This window comes from Pipra filicauda, unplaced genomic scaffold (genome assembly GCF_003945595.2).
Source record: "Pipra filicauda isolate LSUMZ 115617 unplaced genomic scaffold, ASM394559v2 scaffold11_size5308982_pilon, whole genome shotgun sequence".
Lineage (NCBI taxonomy): Eukaryota > Metazoa > Chordata > Aves > Passeriformes > Pipridae > Pipra > Pipra filicauda.
The window spans coordinates 3,673,949-3,692,420 of NW_024103652.1; the positions used below are offsets into that span (position 1 = coordinate 3,673,949).

At 37.5% G+C, this 18,472-nt stretch overlaps 1 protein-coding gene across 4 annotated transcripts in view; it reads right to left on the bottom strand.

Annotated features, from left to right (window-relative positions):
- Nucleotides 1-18,472, bottom strand: part of BAZ1A (bromodomain adjacent to zinc finger domain 1A) — a 64,366-nt gene that overhangs the window by 3,574 nt on the left and 42,320 nt on the right. For 2 of the 4 annotated variants that reach the window (XM_027726824.2, XM_039386575.1), the window contains 9 exons: nt 17,985-18,109; nt 15,825-16,433; nt 13,195-13,358; nt 12,856-13,010; nt 10,297-10,445; nt 5,499-5,579; nt 2,744-2,991; nt 2,410-2,633; nt 610-1,079 (listed from right to left, as the gene is read on the bottom strand). In XM_027726824.2, coding sequence (XP_027582625.1) covers nt 610-1,079; nt 2,410-2,633; nt 2,744-2,991; nt 5,499-5,579; nt 10,297-10,445; nt 12,856-13,010; nt 13,195-13,358; nt 15,825-16,433; nt 17,985-18,109 — 2,225 coding nt within the window. The remainder of the gene's footprint in view (nt 1-609; nt 1,080-2,409; nt 2,634-2,743; nt 2,992-5,498; nt 5,580-10,296; nt 10,446-12,855; nt 13,011-13,194; nt 13,359-15,824; nt 16,434-17,984; nt 18,110-18,472) is intronic. The other 2 variants (XM_027726825.2, XM_027726827.2) reach the window with 1 other exon arrangement.

Below are 18,472 nucleotides of genomic sequence, written 5' to 3' on the forward strand. Positions count from 1 at the left end.
AAGGACAGAAATCATGCAGAATGCAAGGCTGCCACACTGGAGTGCAAGTCTTTTACACTCTTCAGTCTCTCACACTGGGTCCTCTTTGTTTTTAAAAGGTTATTGTATCTTTCCAAGTATTTCCCTACTATCCAAGTATTAGCTTAACAATCGAGGACACCGCTAGCCCTGTAACAGAGAAACAACATTTTTCTTCTGGTAGTAGTTTCTTGTTGTGTGTGTATATTCCCAATTTCATTACCTTGCCTCTATCTGTGTTCTTCACTGTTTAACTTTTAATAAAACAAAAGCATAAAAGCTGTAGCTAAACACTTGATTTATGTGGGTTAAGGCATAAAATTACTTTCACATTTTCTATCCGCTTATTAGCAGTTTCTCCATACTCTGTGCTAATATGGAATTTCAAATATGGACATGATAAATCTCCTTGGCAAATTAAATATTTGTTCTTTAGATGACTGGAAACTTTTTCACTTTCACTGCAAAAGAAAGAAACTGTCTCGGAAGGCAAAACTGCCTTCACCACTTCTAGTCTCCTTGCTTTACCACACAAATATTTTCACAAGGAACAGAACGTGGGTTTCGTTGTGATAAAAACATTTCTCTAACCTGTGGATTGTCGTTTCCTGCCTCTTCTCTTGGGTTCAGTAACAGGAAGAGAAAGTTTTGAAGCAGAAACTGGATACTTCTTAAGCCGTTCGCTGGGGTCTGCAGTATCAACAATTCTAAATCCAAGAGAGTTGGAAGGGCTGTTTTCCAGTGTGTTATCAGCACTCTTTCTTCCTCTTCGTCTTCTTCGAGGACCGAGTAACTCCACAAATACATCTGCTTGTAATGAACTTTGGCTTTGACGAGTGGTCCGGCTATTAAGTCTTAAAGTAGGCCTTGTCACTGCTGAAGAGGCTGATTTTATGTTTCTTAAACCCCTTCTGGTAATTTTTGGTGAAGATTCAGTTTGCTGACTTCGAGAAGCATATCGTGCCTGACGCTGGCTGTTCTGACTTGAAAATGGATTGTTGAGTTTGGCTGCTCTCATTTTTAATGGAAACTTGACCTGGGATCTTCCTTGCTTTGATGGGCTACAAAAAGTGAACAGTTATATTTATTTGTCCCCAAATTACATTCCTCCCTTTTCTGTCAGTTTTCTAATTCAGCATTTACAAAACCGAACCATTCCAGGTTGGACTGGTAAGCAGCTGGCTTTCAACCTGATGCAGTCAGTCATTCAATTACCATTATCTTAAATATTGCCTTGGGGTCTCTTAATTAAATATTATGTGGGGCACATACTTTAAGGAAATGCTCAGAATACCGATGCCATTTGCAGCTTGTGCAATAGGAATGCATTAATTAGAGCACCAGCTATCAATTTCTTTAAATCGCTTATTTCTCACTGTAACCACTGTGACAACTGTAACTACCAGGATTTCTGAACATTATTATCAGCCACATAAATGAATTGCAGTTGTAAAACACTAAGTATAAGAGTTATGCTCTAGTCAGGGTTTATAACTAATACTCAAGACTCTCCTTCCTTTGCAGGAGAGAAAGAAGATCCCAGAGACAAATTTATTTCTCAAGGAGATACATGTTCTCTCCAACTACTGAATTTCAACACAATTAACCTTGCTTCAGTCCATTTAAAAGACTGTACCAAAAAGAAGAAAAATACTCTGAGATCAGAAAATTTTCCTTCAACTTTTATGTTGCTGGCGTGTGTATCAAATCAAATTTTTATTGAAATTATCACTGGATTATTTAGTTTATTGTGTGGGTTTTTTTGGTTGGTTGGTTTTGAAGGGGGTTTTCTTGGCTTGGGTTTGTTGGTCTTTTTGGGGGGGTTTGTTTGTTTGTTTTTGTTGGGTTTGGTTTGTTTTGTTTGTTGGGCTTTTTTAAACAGCTACAGCATTAGTCCTCACGCCCTCCCAATATCATATGACCTCCAACAGATGGCCTTGTCTTCCCTAGTGTTCTAATACTTACTGAATACATCTAGTATATATATATACTGTATGTTGTATGTTGTATGTGTATATATATATATATATATTCTAGTCCTCTAGAATTCAAAACTGTACAAAAACAACTCCAGGTTTTCTCCAGAAGATCTTTACTGTTTGAAACTCTCCCTACTTTACATTCAAACAGTAGCTATACAGAACTGCAACTCTGATGGTCATCTCTCACCCACACATCCAAAGCTGGCATTTTTATCCTGAAAAGTGAGCCTAAGTCCAGTGGCACTAACTTTTGTTCATATTAAATCTTTCAGTAAGAGCCAAATTCATAACAAGCTGCCATTAAAAAAAAAAAAAATCTTTGTCAGACTAGACTTCAAAATACATGCTTATGTGAACAGTTACTCCACATAATAATCAAGATATTTTCATTTAACAGACATCTATTTACCTTATCTCTTCCTCCTCTTGAGATTCATCCTCCTCATCTTGCTCTTCTTCGTAATGTTCTTCCTCACTTTGTCCCATCTCATCATAGTTTGCCTCTTCTTCCCCTTCTAGTTGTTCAGCAGTCTCTTCATCACTTTCCACAGAAGGCCTCTGTCTGGAGGAGAGGCGTCTAGAGCGCTGTTTTGGTCGGCACTCTGGGCAAAACCAATCTCCTTCAGGAATGACCTAGAAACAGAAGAGGAAAAAAAATAAATTAGCATTAGCAATATGCAATTAAGTTATAAAAACTACTCAAGTTCTGTGTGAAAAGGAAGCACTTCTTTTTCCTGAGATACCTTCAGCTTGGGCCTGATGCAGTAAGTGTGGTAGCCTCGATCGCAGCCATCGCACAGCACCATGCTTTCCGCATCGCCTTTCTTTCGACACACCTTACAGCGAGCATTGAGGATGGACTTGGACCAGATGACACTTCGATCCAACGTGGACAGATGAAGGAAGACTTGGGACAAGCTGGTAGAAGAAAGAAGCGACTCTCTCCAGCGATCCAGAACTGTTTTATAGGACCGTCCACCATCACTGGCATCTTCCATTAAAGAAGGGGATTTAAAAGAGAAAGAAAAACAAACAAAAAACCCGAATTATCACACTCCTTTTACAAAGATCCAGGTTATTCTAGACAGTCAAAGTAAAACTCTGACCGTCAAACAGACAGCAGTAGTAAACTGGGATAATATTACAACCTTTATTTTATCTCTTCAAGACTTGAATATTTTCTTCTTAGCTTCCACGCTGCTGAAGCCTTTAAGATTTTACTCTTCCATACATATTCAACTTAGAACTTGCACGTACATAGGTCATGATTAAAATGTTACAGTCTTACTCAAATGTCAACCTGGAAACCTAACAATTTGATTTATAACATATAAACAAAGCTTACTTAAGATTACAAAAAAAATAATCACATGTCCAATTTACTTTTCCTTGTATTTAAATTTTGAAATCCCAAAATATTTACATTTAAAGGAAGTACCTGAAACTTCACTGGCAAAAAACAGCTTAAAGAGCACTTCTCACCCAGACATGCTCCAGTATAGTCTAGCAGAGAGCCTTTCAGCCCTCTGCCCATGCCTCAGTGCCTTCATTCCTGCCCTGCACTCTGCCTTCAAAGAACCTGTGCATCTGTGTGATTAACCACGTTGGGTGACTTGGACTGGTTGAAATATAACTGTTTCCTCAATACTTTATAAGCAACGTAGCACATAGGAATCCGTGGTACACATTGAGTGTCAAACCAAGTAAGACCTGGGATCCTAATTAAATTAGAAATAAATGGAGGGGGCACAGGGGTAAGAAATTAGATTGTATTTTCAAACAGGTTTGGTTAGCAATCCAGGCCATGGAAGCAGCCAGACAAACACACACAGAGAATAGCATGGGGGGGCAGCACCAAACAGGAATGAGCAGCTGGGAACCACAGAAACAAATGGGCTGTTCAACTGACCTAAGGGAAACAAGAAGGTGTAAATGATACCCTGCACTGCTGCTGCTGAGCAGAAAGTGAATTTCTTTATTAATGATGAAAGCTATTTTCTGAATTTTAAAGAAAGAAGGTTTGAGGACAGGAAGAGACAATACAACAGTGCTTTTGATAATGGAAATGTCTGCAGACTTCCCTTCTGAAAGTGATAGTCCACTTACTACTGCGTGATCTCTAGTGGATTAATGATGCACTCCAGTATATAATGCCTCCCTGCCTGCTGCACTAGTCACAGTGGGCACAGGAATGGCCTATGATGCACCTGTCTGCCAAATGACTTATTGTCAAGAATCGGAAGACAAAATATCTAATAACGAATAAAATGAAAGAACAAAAATGAGACTAATTACTCTCCTGGCAAGGTCGTTCTGCCTTCTCATCAACTGGCTGCCAGGATTTGTCTAATCTTGCATACATTTGCATTAACAGCAGCACAAGAGAAATGATGGGAGAAGGCAGAGGGTAAACAGGCAATAAAGCTTCATAAATAAAATACAGCCACTTGTGAACTGCAAATATAAAGCTGTATTTCCTAACATTTCCTATTACTTCGTCCTTAGGTTTCCTGTATCAAGTTCAGTTTTCTGAGGACAGTGCTTTTCACAGCACTGCAGCATACCTCAATGTATTTCTTTAAAATTCAGTTAAGAAAATTAAACCTGCTTAAAACAGATTTCTACTATAACTCTGGGAAAGACATTATCTTAAGCATACACATAGTTTGACAAGTATTTCTTTTGCTGATAACGGCAGCTTCAGCATTATTACTTTTATTTGGAGGTTACTTTTAGCCTGGATTGGTTCACTGATATAATTCATCACACAACACAAAAAATATACTGCAACTGCAGATTTGCAGGGCAAGTAGAGATGGAAATTAGTGACCACAACCTGCTTCAGCATGTCCTGCCACTGAAAGAAACACACCAAATAACACCCACTGTTTTCAGATCCCAATTTGTAAAATAAGAATAACACCTCTCTCTTCCATCCATCATCTTTCTCATTTATATTGTTAACATGGAGGGAAAAACGGCCTCTTCCTTTGTGTCTTAGCAGCTCTACACTGCGCAGTGGGATACCGCTCCGTCACCTAAGTCCTCCAAGCCTTGCTACAATGCAAATGAAGTTGTTTGACAGATCTGTGCACTCATCTATCAATAGCTAATTGAGTTGAGGGAAGGGGTTTCCATTTTAGTATTTCTAGAAAGGATATGCAGTTGCACAATGCTGTGAAGTTTCAAAAAAATGAGGACATTAAAAGGAAGGGGGGGGGAAAATGCAATTACATGAACATGCAAATTTCTGTCCCAAAGTGATAAAAAAAATACAGTTCTTTATTTCTGGTTGCAGAAACTTTTTTTTTTTTTTTAATCTTTGAGCTGTATTTGTTTCAGTACCCATGTTTAAACCTTTGGCTTCAATACCACAATTCCTTCAATGTAAGGAACTGGCTACAAAATTATTTAAGAAAAAAAAAACAAAAAAGAAAACCTGATAAAATATTCAATGCTTTCTAATTTTTAGCAATACAAGTAACATTTAAAATTTACCATCTCTCTGACTAGTCTTGTCTTTCACTCTCTTCCTCCTTTCATACCCCCAGTGGTTCCTTTCATCATCTTCTGCATTACCTAACATTAAATTCATAGAGTTATTTCAAATACCTTTTTGAAGCATGGCAAATTATTTTTTAATTAATTTTTATAGTCCATACTTGCATAGTCTAAAAACATAACTAAAACAGTAGTTACGAACATGTGCACGCAGAAAAGTGAAGAGTAATGTGCACAGAGGAATTGCATATTCCAGGATTTATTTTGACTCCCACTACAAACAGGAGGCTTGAACTGAAAGCTCTGAAGCCTACCCTGCCTTACCTTTCTGTCCATCTCCAGTACAAATGGCTACAGGAGCAGATACTGGCCACAGGTTTCTTTCTTAGCAAACAGCTTATGTGGTCTGTGCTACCATGAACCTCCTCAATTCTCAAAAAATGTAGCCAGTTTATGGGCACACTTCTCAAGGGCCAAGAGAATGAGCTCATCTGTCCATGTGAAACAACATGCTTTGGATATTGTTCTGCAGGAGTGTTCTTGAGTGTTAAAATGATTAAATTAACCTCCCAGGAAGGAAGAGCCATGGTAAACCTCATCTGTTTCAATTACAAGGAATACCTTCTTTGACTGCCTTCTCTGAAGAGTAAACAAAAATTCTTCATCATAAAATGCTCACTTCCACCTTTGCTGCCTCTGCTCATGAAACTCCGCAGGGAAGTAATGAAAGCATGAGAACAAAGTATGCAGATATACTAATCCCATCCCTGTTCAAAGGAAACAACTTTGACAGTAGAGAAAACAAAGACAATCAAAATCTAGAAGGAAAGGAATGGAATAAAGACAAGCAAAAAGAAGCAAAAAAGTTGTTTTGGGGTTTTTTTGTCCTGCAAGAAGTAGGTGGCACAAGTTAAAAAGGAGGTAAATTATTCCCTGTATCAGTCACAAAGGTCCTCCCATGAATTAGAATCCAACCTTTTGTATGAAAATCTGAAGGATGTTTAATGACTGAAGTCCTGCACTAGTGCAGAAGGCAGTTTTTTTGGGAGGGCTGCCTCACTGAACTCCAGGGAAACCAAAGCACTTCATCATTTCATACCTCAACTTTAACATCTCTGTAATAGGAATGAGGAGACCCTACTTCTGCACTGCAAAGTATTTTGAAATGTAAGGTAATGAAAAGTAAACTTGTATCAAAAAAGAAATAAAATCTGTAGTAAAAACTGCTTGTATTTCTACCTTCTCAAATGTAATTTTTATCTGAGAAGCAGCACTTCAGAGTTTCCTTCAAACAGCTATTTAAAATAAAAAAAAAGGCTTTTTTACATCTTAACTCATAAGTTTTTGCAGAAAAACAATGTACTGCAACTGCTCCCCCTCCTTTTCATGCTTCTCCCCATACATTACCTCAGTTTGTATTGAAGGAAGAAAAACCAAATTTTCATAGCTAATGTTTAATGAAAAGACTTCTAAAAGACAGTTCATAATTAAGATATGCATACAATTCAAATCATGTTACATTTAATCACCAGACAACAGAAGATCAGCGACCATATAGCAGCTCTGTGAGGCCAAGGGGGCCATTTCTGGGGTTTCCAGATCTCCTTTTGCATCACTGTCTTCTCTGTCAGTCTTTTCTTGCTCTTCCACTTGAACATTTGGTATGCACCTCAACTCTAAACTTATCAGAATCACCAGTGAGGCTCTTGGCAGCCTGATAGAGCCTCAAACAAAAACAGAGGAGAGAGGAACAGCTGGTCCTTTTATTGCTGTGCCGGGTCCCTTTGTCTGCTCTGCACCCTGGAGGCCACCAAGATAAACCTGCTAGTGACTGCAGGGAATTTCACTGTGCTGGCTTTAGGACTAGAAGCCATAAATGAAAACTAAAAATTGTTAAGTATGGCTCCACTCCCTAATACGAACAGAGCAGAATGAAGGGGGGGGGGGGGCAGAGAGGGCAAAGAAACTTCACAGTGAAAGCAACAACTGGAATAATGACAAAGACAAAGCACATTCAGTTTGGTTTAAAGCAGAAAAGCAGGGGCACTCTTTTTTACCACAAGTGGTCCCCTGTACTCCCTACAGAACTCCTATCACTTGCTTGACTTCCAGTGTTTTTAATTCAGTGGTAACTAAATCAGCCTAAAAGTTGAGATTATCGAGTTTAACATTAGAAACAGATATGCAAGGCATTTCGTCTAGGGCAGTTCCCTTAAATAGTTAGAACAACTATTTAAAAAGAAACTCCTGTTAGAGAAAGAAAAAAAAGAATGTACAGACACAATCATCTATATAAAAACAGTGACACAAAACCAAAGTTCCACAAACCAAAACCCAGTGGTTACAAACTTAGACCTAATTTCTATTATCAGAATACTGCTGAACACTTTCTAAAGGGGTCAGAGAAAAAGTGCATCACAGCTCTGAGCACAAGACAGTCCGAAACAAGAAGCACTTTTCCCTAAGAGGTTTAGTAGTATTACAAACACTTCCTTGTCAAGCTAAGTAGAGAACTCTTCTTTGCCTGTTACACATATGCAATCTTGCTTTCATTCAGACTTGACTCTTGCTAAAAGTGGCCCATTACGCAACCGAAAACATGAGACATTTGGCACCAAAGGTAAAGCAAGAAAAGGGAACCTGACACTGTTGCTTAACGGTTCAGGCAGTGAGCCAGAGCAGAGGACACCTGGGATCCTTCCTGCTCCTCAGCGATGTAGATTATTCTATACATTACAGTAATCTTAGAGCATTAGCATTTTTCAGAGCAGCAGAGATGCACGGGCACACTATGGAAAACGAACATCAGGGATTTTAAGACATGCAAATCACGTACAATTGCTTTCCCTATACAGTTTCTTTGTTGCACCATATAAAGCACCTAAAAGGGAAAAAGATTCCCAAGTTAAAAAAGAAATCCCACCATCATTGAAAAGATCAGGCAAAAAAATGAACCATCATTAGATTACAGCAGTTGGAATCACTGAAAAAAAAAAAGACACAGGAGGACTATTAAAAAACTTTCCCTCCAATACTTCAGGGACATTTTTCTTCTTTTAGTCCTTTTCCTCTATTTCAGGGTGTATGATCAGTGGCCATAACTTGCTAATAACCATGTTTTTCCCCTTCAGGGAATGGTAAACTTAGAATTGTCAGCAAGATGCTGTTGGCAAGTTTGTAAGCCAGTTTAGAAATGGAGGCATATAATTCACAACGTATTTGCAACTTGTATATGAAGAGTAAGTAGGACAAATGATAGATGTACTGTCAATTACTGTTGTGCAAGTTGTAAATAGAGTCATGTAGTAGGAAATAAGCCACATCATGCCTGGCTTGGAAAGAGCAGACATATTTGAGTTGACCAAACACTAAGCCAAGTAAAGCTTTCAAACAGCTGCGATTCAAACTACTCTCATGCTCTCCCCTTTCATCTCAATCATTTGTTGCACTTCCCTCTTCTAGAGGTTATCACACCAATAATAAAAGGTTGTGGAAGGGAACCCATGTCTGCACATCAGTCTCTGGCACAAATCTAGCTCAAACTCATCTTCAGTGGCAACTGATACCCAGACAGCAAACTCCATGTAGGAGCAGCCAAGATGCAGAAACAGCTTTGGATCAACTGTGCCATAGGGCATTAACATCTAGTGTTAACACACCAAAACCTGCATTTTCATCTTAAACTACTACAGCAACATCTGCCAGAGCATAAGAGTTTTGTACACAGTGGTTATCAGAGGAAAGTATCATCTAATAGGGTGTGTGGCAGTTGTTGCTCTGGAAGACCCTGGTATGTGCTGTACTCTCACAGGTGAAAAGCAAAGCAGTCCTGCAAGCACAGAGCATGGCTCATCCCCAGTGTGCCATCCAGACAGGACGGCCTTGGGAAGGATGAAGCATCTTTACATACTTCTCCAAGACAAAACTCCAGCTCTGAATTGCAAAAGGATCCTAAGGAATCCAGACCTGAGGTATCACTGGAAACCAAAATGACTTTATGCACTTTGGATCTTCTCTCTCACCCCTAGAGCACCATCAGAGGCAGTCAAGGAAGGAATGTGTATCCAAGTCAAGCTAAAATCCTGCTTTGGTTTAAATTTTTCTTGCAACCTTTTATTTCCAAGTTTTACAGCACAAATGCAAAATCTGAGAATCTGAAAGTCTGCAATGTAAATGTTTCCCACATTTTACAGTCAATATTCTGATCAAGGTGATCCACATAAACAAGGCTTATATTGCTTTCGCAGAAACAGTATAAAAAGCAGCATATATTTTTACAACCTAAATAACACTCAGAAGAAACTCACTGTAGAGCAACATATTGGCCTCAACAGTAATTCTGATTTAGAGTATTCCCCCAGAAAGATTACTCATTCCTGCCTAAGGGTACAATTTGTCTCCCAGTGCATCAGTATAATTGTAGGGCCACACAAACAAGGTCACTGAAACGATCCATGTTAAATAAGCATGAACTTAAGGGTAAAATTTGCTGTTAATTAATACATATAGTTCAGGACAAGTAGAATAGTAAGAAAAATAGTAATATTTCCTCATGATCGATTGCCTTGTAAACTATCAATCTAACTTTTTTCAGTTTTACAGTGTTACACAGCAATAGGTTAATTATTTGGTTTTTTTCCCCAACATGCTGCTCTAAAGCATCCAATCCTTCAGAAGAAGCAAGTGGGTTTGGCGTGCGGGGTCTTTCTGTGGCGTTGGGGCAGGTGGGGTTTGTTCGTTTGTTACAAAAGCTTACACAACATCAGAGACATACAGTTTAAATTTCGAGACTTACCAAGAGGTGCTTTGAGAAACCTGCGCTCAATCCCTTGTTCTATCTGAAGCAGTGCAGATGCCAAGCAGTGGACCACATTATTGACTGGCTGAGGAGTACTTGTGCTTGTTGATGCAGCACTTGGAGCTTCAGTTTTTAATCCAATAAGTCTAGAACAGAAACACATAAATTATCTTTGAATATTTTGAATTTAATACCAGAGATATTCGTACATGTCTGTATCCACAGTAGATTCTTTTATTTTAACTTTCTTTACATGCATGGACTGTGGACATGAACAGATACTGCACAGGTGTGATTAGTTATCCTAGTTCTTATGTTTGCTTAATTAGCTTAGTTAATCTAGATAAATCATCTTTAGGTAAGTTATTTAAATTTCAAGAAATGTGGATGACAAATTTCAATACAATTATTAAGATTTCAAAAACATTTGATGCAACATCTATCAGCTGGTTTACGAGAGATTTCTGTGAAGAGTATAGTCCCAATAATTTTTCAGTGAAAACACTTCCAGTGGTGAGGTGTAGCCTTTTAGAGTATTTCCATCTGCACAAGTTAAAAACAGAATGTAACTTTAGAATGTAAATCAAGAATTGTTAACTTATATGTTCTCATCCTTGGAGGATCTTTCTAAAACACTAACTCTTCGTATAAGGGTGATAAAAAAAAGAAATAAGAAAAAAGAACAACAAAACAAAATCCAACCAAACAAAAAACCAAAACTAAACAAACAAAACACCAAAAAAGTAGTTTTCCAATAAAATGGGATTAAAAGACTAAGCAATCATTTCAAAGTGTAGTTAATCTTTCTGAACCACAAACATTAAGTATAGTGCAGGAGAGCAACTCGCACTAATGAAAATAAAATTCAATTTATATTTGGGGTTTATAGAGAAACAACTAATTAAGATTCTCTGGATTCTGCTTTATTCTGATGCATAAGGAATGCTTTTGGTTGTCCCTGTTCTTTTTTCACACTTAAAAGCTGTTCATTATATTTTGCAGTCACACACATTTTGAGAGCCTGAAAGCAAACAGAAAGAAAGCTGCATAGTTATTTACATTTCACTAGTCAAACTCCAAGGTCTTAATGAGATGTCACTCGCTCTGAGGTGGATAAAAAGCCCAGCATCAAAAGCAATCTGTCACATGATTTCAGAATCCCATAGTGTGTTTTAATATGCAAGTCTTTATTAGAGTAGACTTTATTCAGAAACTCTGATTGAGTCGGTAGTCGGTATCAAATGGAAAAAAAATGAAGCAACAAGCTTCTGCAGAATTGAGAGCTGGCAGTGGAGCAAGTGCCCAAAGTAAGTGGAGACAGATAAATTTTAGCTGCTTAATTAAAACAGTGGAATATTTCTATGTTATGGTTTTCAGGAACCAAACATCTGTAAATTGTGTCATTAATATAAAGGATGAGCCTATCCATTTTGCATGTAACTAGAGAACTCTGATTTGAAGGGCAGTCTTATATGAAAATACTAATTCAGAAAGCTGAAATAAAAAGGGAAAAAAAAAAACTTAGAGAACTTTAAATTCCTAACATCCAATACAACATTCAAGAGTCCACTCAGAAATTCAATTTTTATTAAAGCCCAACAGCAGATAACCTCCAGAATACCTAAGCAAACAGTATGTTGGCACAATGATTGTCTCCAATAAATCTTTTCCTGAAGTATTTCAACATTTATATCCTATCAAGACATTTAATTTTATATGTATTAAGTCAATTAAGGTAGATCTTTATTTCCAAGAAGTATGTTACTTCTGATAACTAAAAATTTAGAAATCTTCACCATTTCTGTAGTTTCTGAAATTTGATTTACAACAAAAACTTATATCAGAGTCCCACACGTATTTCAAATCTCTGTTTAAAAACCAAACGAAGCCCCTCAAAACCATTCTACAGCTGCAACACTATATGATTTGAGGTTTTCTCTCTCTTACTGCGTTGCAGCTTGCTCTACTGAAGTATTATAATCTTACAACTTCATGAATGATATCTCCTTTTTGCTGCAGTGCTAAAAAGTAATTCAGACCACGGTCTGTTGCCTTGATGGGTCTTCCTGTGACTCATGAAGAGGTACACTGGCCAGTTCAACCAGCAATTTGTTACTATTACCATCTTTCCTTTTTAACACTCTTACTCTTTCCACAAATTTAAGTAATTTTTTGTTTTGGTTTGGTTTTTTTCCTTCTGGAAAAGAAAACATCAATTACCAGATTAATTTTTCTCTGCATTTTAAATTATTTTAAAATTAATCCACGTGTTACTTCTTTGATAATTAATGTTCACTTTGAGTAGCGTAATATCTGAATTCCTAAAGTTGTAAAAATTGGTGCCTTAATCTTATATGGTAATAGAAGAGCATCATTTAGAGACTATAAACCAATGCAAAAATCTCACGTTTTACAACTCAAATCTTAAAAAACACCATTTCAAGGAATTTGAGGGTAAAAACAACTTGAAGATCCAAGTCCTCCCCCAAAAACCCAAACCACAGCACTGCTATAAAACTCATAGCAAAGAGCCCTTATTTAAACCATAGCTCTTACCTGTCTTTCACAATAAACTTATCTTGATCATCAGTTTCCATTACTTCAGATTCTTCATTCACAGTTTTAATAATACCATTTTCTTTGTTTTCATCACTCAGAAACTCATATCGCCCATGTTCTAAGGCTGCTCTCCAAGCCTGTCTGTCTGTAACCTGAAGCAAACATACAACTTTGAGGTTTCTAAAGAATCAAAGGCCACAAACTTTAGGTGCCAATTACTCCCTACATTTAATTTAATTATGCCTTTAGTAAAACCACAGCATTCAAGAGTTCCCATTTAAGTTACAGACTCGATGGCATCACTGTGTTCCTAGGCATTCTACAAGTCACAAATACCTTAATAGCCCCCAACGTTCCTTGGTAGATCCTGTCTTCAATGTCCAAAAGAAAGTCTCTAAGTCTCAGTTCAAGCTGCTTCTCTGCAGATAGGTGAGAGCCATCGTGAGCATTCTGCATCCTTCCCCGTCCTGAAGGAGGTCTGATGTCACTTTGAGGTTTGTCTGCAAGAACAGCAAGTAATTTGGTGTTAGTGGACCTTATTCCTTAAAGCAGCCATTGGTGAAGGGAACAAAAGTAGTACAGGGCAGAACCAAGTAAACATGGGTTCAAAATTCCCTTCCTGTAGCAAGATGTTGCCAACACCAACATCTCCACGCCAGCTAAGGCATCTGAACCAACCAAGTAGGGTATTCTTTAGAGGGATGACCTCTAGACTGGCATCCACCCATCCCAACACATAGAATGGGAAATCCTTGTAATTTAAAAGTAGTTCTTCTGCCATAAAATGCTTTCTAAAGTAGCAGATAAGCAAACAACAACTCTGCTATAAGTGCAAGGAGAAAAAAAAAAGATAATAAAGTCACATTTCTAGTATTTGATGGCTCTTACTTTACAAGAGAACCCTTCAGTTTTCTTTCCTGCAAGGATCTTTATCACAGAAACACTTAAAACAAACATGTGCTGAGAATCACAAAACCTATCAAAACAAATATAAGCCCTTTTAAAAACTTAACTTTTAAACAAAACAAACAGACCAGACTTATTGTGTCCTCTAATTAAAGGCAGGGAAAAAAAGAACAAGACAGCACGATAATTTATGAAACCTAGGAAAGAGCTGATGATGGGCTGTCAAGTAAAACCTCTTATAAGAGAACTCAAAGTTCATGCAAAAGCTCTAAAGCCACAGGAAAGTTTGCCCAAATCCTAAAGTAGTGCTCACAAATCTGCATAAGTGGTGAACACTTCTGTTCACAGGATTTACCTTAAAACCTTTGAGTGCAGTGATGAGAAGTTACATGCAAGAACTTAGAGGTATTTAATAAAAAAAAAATACAATAAAGCTGTTGTTAAGAAAGCACAAGGTGAATTTCTAAGGTGCTCTCAATTGCTGAAACAATTCCCTGTAACTGAAAATATTCTGAAAATGTAGACTAGCAACTCTGATGCCTGGATGCGGGAAATGTCCTTTTTCGTTTAAAAGCAAAGAAGAAATGCAATGAGCAGAACTGAAAAAGCAGCAACTGCTTTGCAAATAACTGATGAGGAGAAGTTAATGGATACTGGAATTAAATCAACTAATAGCACATATCAATTTTATTTCCATGCTCTGTTGAGTGGGAACTGGAAAAGGCAGAAAGGCAGTCTACAGTGCAAGAGAATTACGAAGTTGTTCTCATTTGTCTTGCAAGTCATTTGAGTGAAGGCAATAGGGCAGCAGCTGGAGTCCACAGCAGAAAAGCTCCCAACAAAGCTACACATGGCCACTTATCCCTACCTATCACACAGTGGTGGCAGCATTGGCATTGGACCACTGCATTTGAATTTTTTTCATCTCTATTAAACTGAAGTTCAAAGCTGCCTTGGCTGTGAAAATCAGGTTGCTTCAGGGCAGAAAGCAACACACAAAATACAGATAAAGGCGCAGCAATTAGGAAAATATGCATAAACTCAAATGTATCAGAAGACAATAGAGATTTTCTAACCAAAAACCTACAAATATAGACATAAGGCCTCCAAATAAAGCTTAATTACTACACAGAAACTCTGTCCTGTGCTGGTTTCCACCAAAAGAAATGGTAGATCAGTTATAAATTTAGCAGTACCTGATGTGCTCACAGCACGTCCTAGCATACACACTCCAGGAAAACAGAATTTGTCTCTGCTGTGAATAATTCTCCCTTGTCCCAATATAGATAACTCAAAATCCTCACACTGATTTTCATAATTGAAAACAAAATGCAATTTATTAAACATTACCCTTGGGAGTTTCATTTTGGTAACATCCTTCACCTGCCAACATGCCATAAGCAATCCAGCTGCAAGCTGGTATATAAAGAATTTTAGTGGTGTTTGGAGGTAACGGCTTGCCAATAAATTGCTAAGTACTGGGCTAGCAGAAAAGGGAAAAAAACCCTAAATACTAGGTCTAGGATGGTTTTTCAGTACACTCCTACATTTAGAAACCCATAAAAATATCTGTTATACTGTTGTTTCCTCCTCTATTGAGCGCCTGCCAAAGGAAGAAAAAAGGAAAAAAAAATAGAAGAGTAATATCACAGAATCCCAATGCACCAATGTTAATCCACATACCAACCAACATAGCTACACTATTTTTTAGTGCATAATAATCTTCACTCCTCAGTTAATCTTTTCCCAAAGGTTAAATTACTTCCTAAGGATGTTTGCTTAAAAGCCAATCCCAGTTTGCTAAGCAGTAAGATAACAGAAAAATTATTACCTTTTTTTTTAGCATGAAACACCAGAAATACCACAAAGGTATATAAAAGGGGAAATAAAAAAAAAGCAAGGAAAGAAAAAACCAGTGTGTTTTCCATCAAATGAAACAAAGCTTCAGAATAATTCTTATTTTTCAGAAATTACAATTAAATGAAAATTAGAGGTTTCTAGAATATTATATAGAAATTGTATCTGTGGAAGCAAATTAACACCAAAAATCTTTCATTTACCTGGAATATGGAATTTTTCCACAGGAAAACTGCTTAGTTGTTCATATATTCTAGTTTTCTCTTGTAAAAGAGTTTCTTTTAAGGCACTCTCCCTATGTCCTCGGGAATTGAGAGCCTCTAGGAGTTGGTCCAGTTGTTCCCGAGAACTGTAAAAGCACCAACGGTTTGGTTTATATACTGGCCTTGGCACCTCTACAACAACACTGGTGTGTGAATCTTGGTCATTATTGGAGGTAGATTCAGAGGATTTCAAAGACTCTCCAGTTTTACTGAATACCTGAGGTTCATTTGTGCAAGACTGTCCACTATTCTGAAAGGAAGAGGTTCGAGGCAACAACATGTCTTCTGTGAGACCAGAATAGTCCTCCTCTATAAACAATCCAGGAAGAGAAGGGAAAATCCAGTAGCGTCGGTACAGACGGTCACGACCTAACGGGGTGATATTTGTGCAGGCTGTTGCATTCTGAATCTTTTCTAACAGTTCCTTCTCTTTCTTTTGTTGCTCCTGTTTTAAAGCTTCTTCATCTTCAGCAGCAAGAGGTTCACTCTTTTCACAAGTGGTCTCTTCTCGTCTTGTAAATTCTTTATATCCATTTTGCCCTCTCCTTCCTAAAGTTAAAGGAAGAAGTTTGGTAGAAATTCACTTATAATTTTGTTTTTTTAACCAAAAGCTCAAGTAAAGGGCTTGGTTTAGTTCTATCACTTTCCAGTTATCTAAACTTACACTGTCAAAGACCATCAAGCTCAGTCAAGAGACAATACCAGTTTTAATAAAAAAAACCTCAAGTGATTAACTGTGTTTCCCTTGATGAAGGGGTAGCCATTTTGAATACACTTTCACTCTGCAGAAACTAGAGCAAGTCTCACTTACTGACACTTATTTTTAATACCATAAAAAGGAACCAAACTTTTAAGAACTGAAAAGCATGTTACAGAAGCATCTTGTAACATAAAATTCTAGCAATTTCATTACTGAATACAAACTATAATTTGGACTTAATTTATCATCCTCAAAATGATCAATTTAACTTCCCAAAGGTCTCAAGCAAGACTAGAATCCCTACACATGAGCTTCTTTGGCAAAGTCAGGTACCTTACTTTATAATTTTTCTTTTAAAATATATATACTACTGTTTTCTCCCTGTCAACTTGTACCAGATGAAAATATTTCAGTTCACGTCTTAGTTTACCAAAGTATAAGGTTCTGGTAGTCATCTAGAAAAGTATGTCTCCTAACTGATGCATGCAACCTTCAAGATGCTGTCAACACTCAAGTTCTACTGGTTTCCAGTTAGACCTTCAGTCCCCCAGTTGCAGGAATGAAATAATACTTGTTCGTCATCCATTCACAATGTCTCAAACATGGGTATTTGAGAAACCTGAAATTCTGTTTAGGATCTCATTGTTTCGCCATCATAAAGCTGTAGTAAACATGCAAATTTGCATTACTGAATGACTCAATTTCCATCCCAGGTACTGTTAGGAACTGTACAAGTTTGCAACTTAAGTCCACAATGATCCAGGACTTTCACTGGCACAACCACTAGCACAAAGCCTTCCCAGCAGAAAGGCACAGATGAGCTAGATGCCCAAAGCCATCAACAATTCATCCCTCCGGTGGTGACACCTCTGTTTAGTTATGAATAGCAGGCTGCACCATTTACTGCACTGCAGCTCCTACTAGTACACTGCTGAGAAAATGAAATCTGGCAGTAAGACTGGTTGTATTTTCATATAGAACGCATGCTGCTTCATTAACAAAGGCAAACTAAACCCAAATGCTCAATCTAACTTTTAAAAAAAAAAATACTTGTTGATTTGTAGCTTACTAAAAAAATAGAATCAAACCCACACCATCCTCTATTATACGGGACTCCTACAACTCTCTCTCTAAGGGCACTACTTACAACAGTATGGTTTGTTAGGCAACAGCCTGAGACTTTTCAGATAAAAGAGGAATCCAGACAGCTGACCACAAGAACTACATCAGGCTGGCTCAATGTACTTACTAGCCCATTATCATCATGTTTGGGTGTGGGTTTTTAACTTTTCCTTTAAAATATTACATGAAAGACTGATACTTTTATATAAAACACAAGAACTTCCCAGGGGCACGCGTGCACGTATACAAGTACACAAACAAATACATTATAGCATTACCTCTTCGTCGTTTTTTGTTTGGTCCCAGCTCTTCTTCATCCTCTGTCACTGTGTCCATGTCTTGCTCTTTACGCTCGATCTCTTTGCTCTCTGTACTAGTATCTAGGTCTTCTCGTTCCTCTTCCCTGACACAGTAAAAAAACCAAAAGGTGACTAACCAACAAACCACACATAAGCTGAATGATAAAAAATATACAAGAAAATATGCCATCTTTGACACAAAAAATATTTTTCTCTTGCAAGTACTTAAGCTAGTAAAATATCTATAATGCTTTTAAAAAATAAACTTAATATATTAAAGCCCAGAAAAAAACCATTGAACTGTAAATGGAAGTTCCATATTAAAGACTAAAGCATGCTCTTTGGTATCCACACTTTCATTTGAAGAGTATTATTATAATCAGATCCTTTTTGGCGACATTCTAGCGTAGTTCTATTAACATGGATTTTCTTCATGTCTAAAAAATGTTTCCTCCTCAAAATATGCT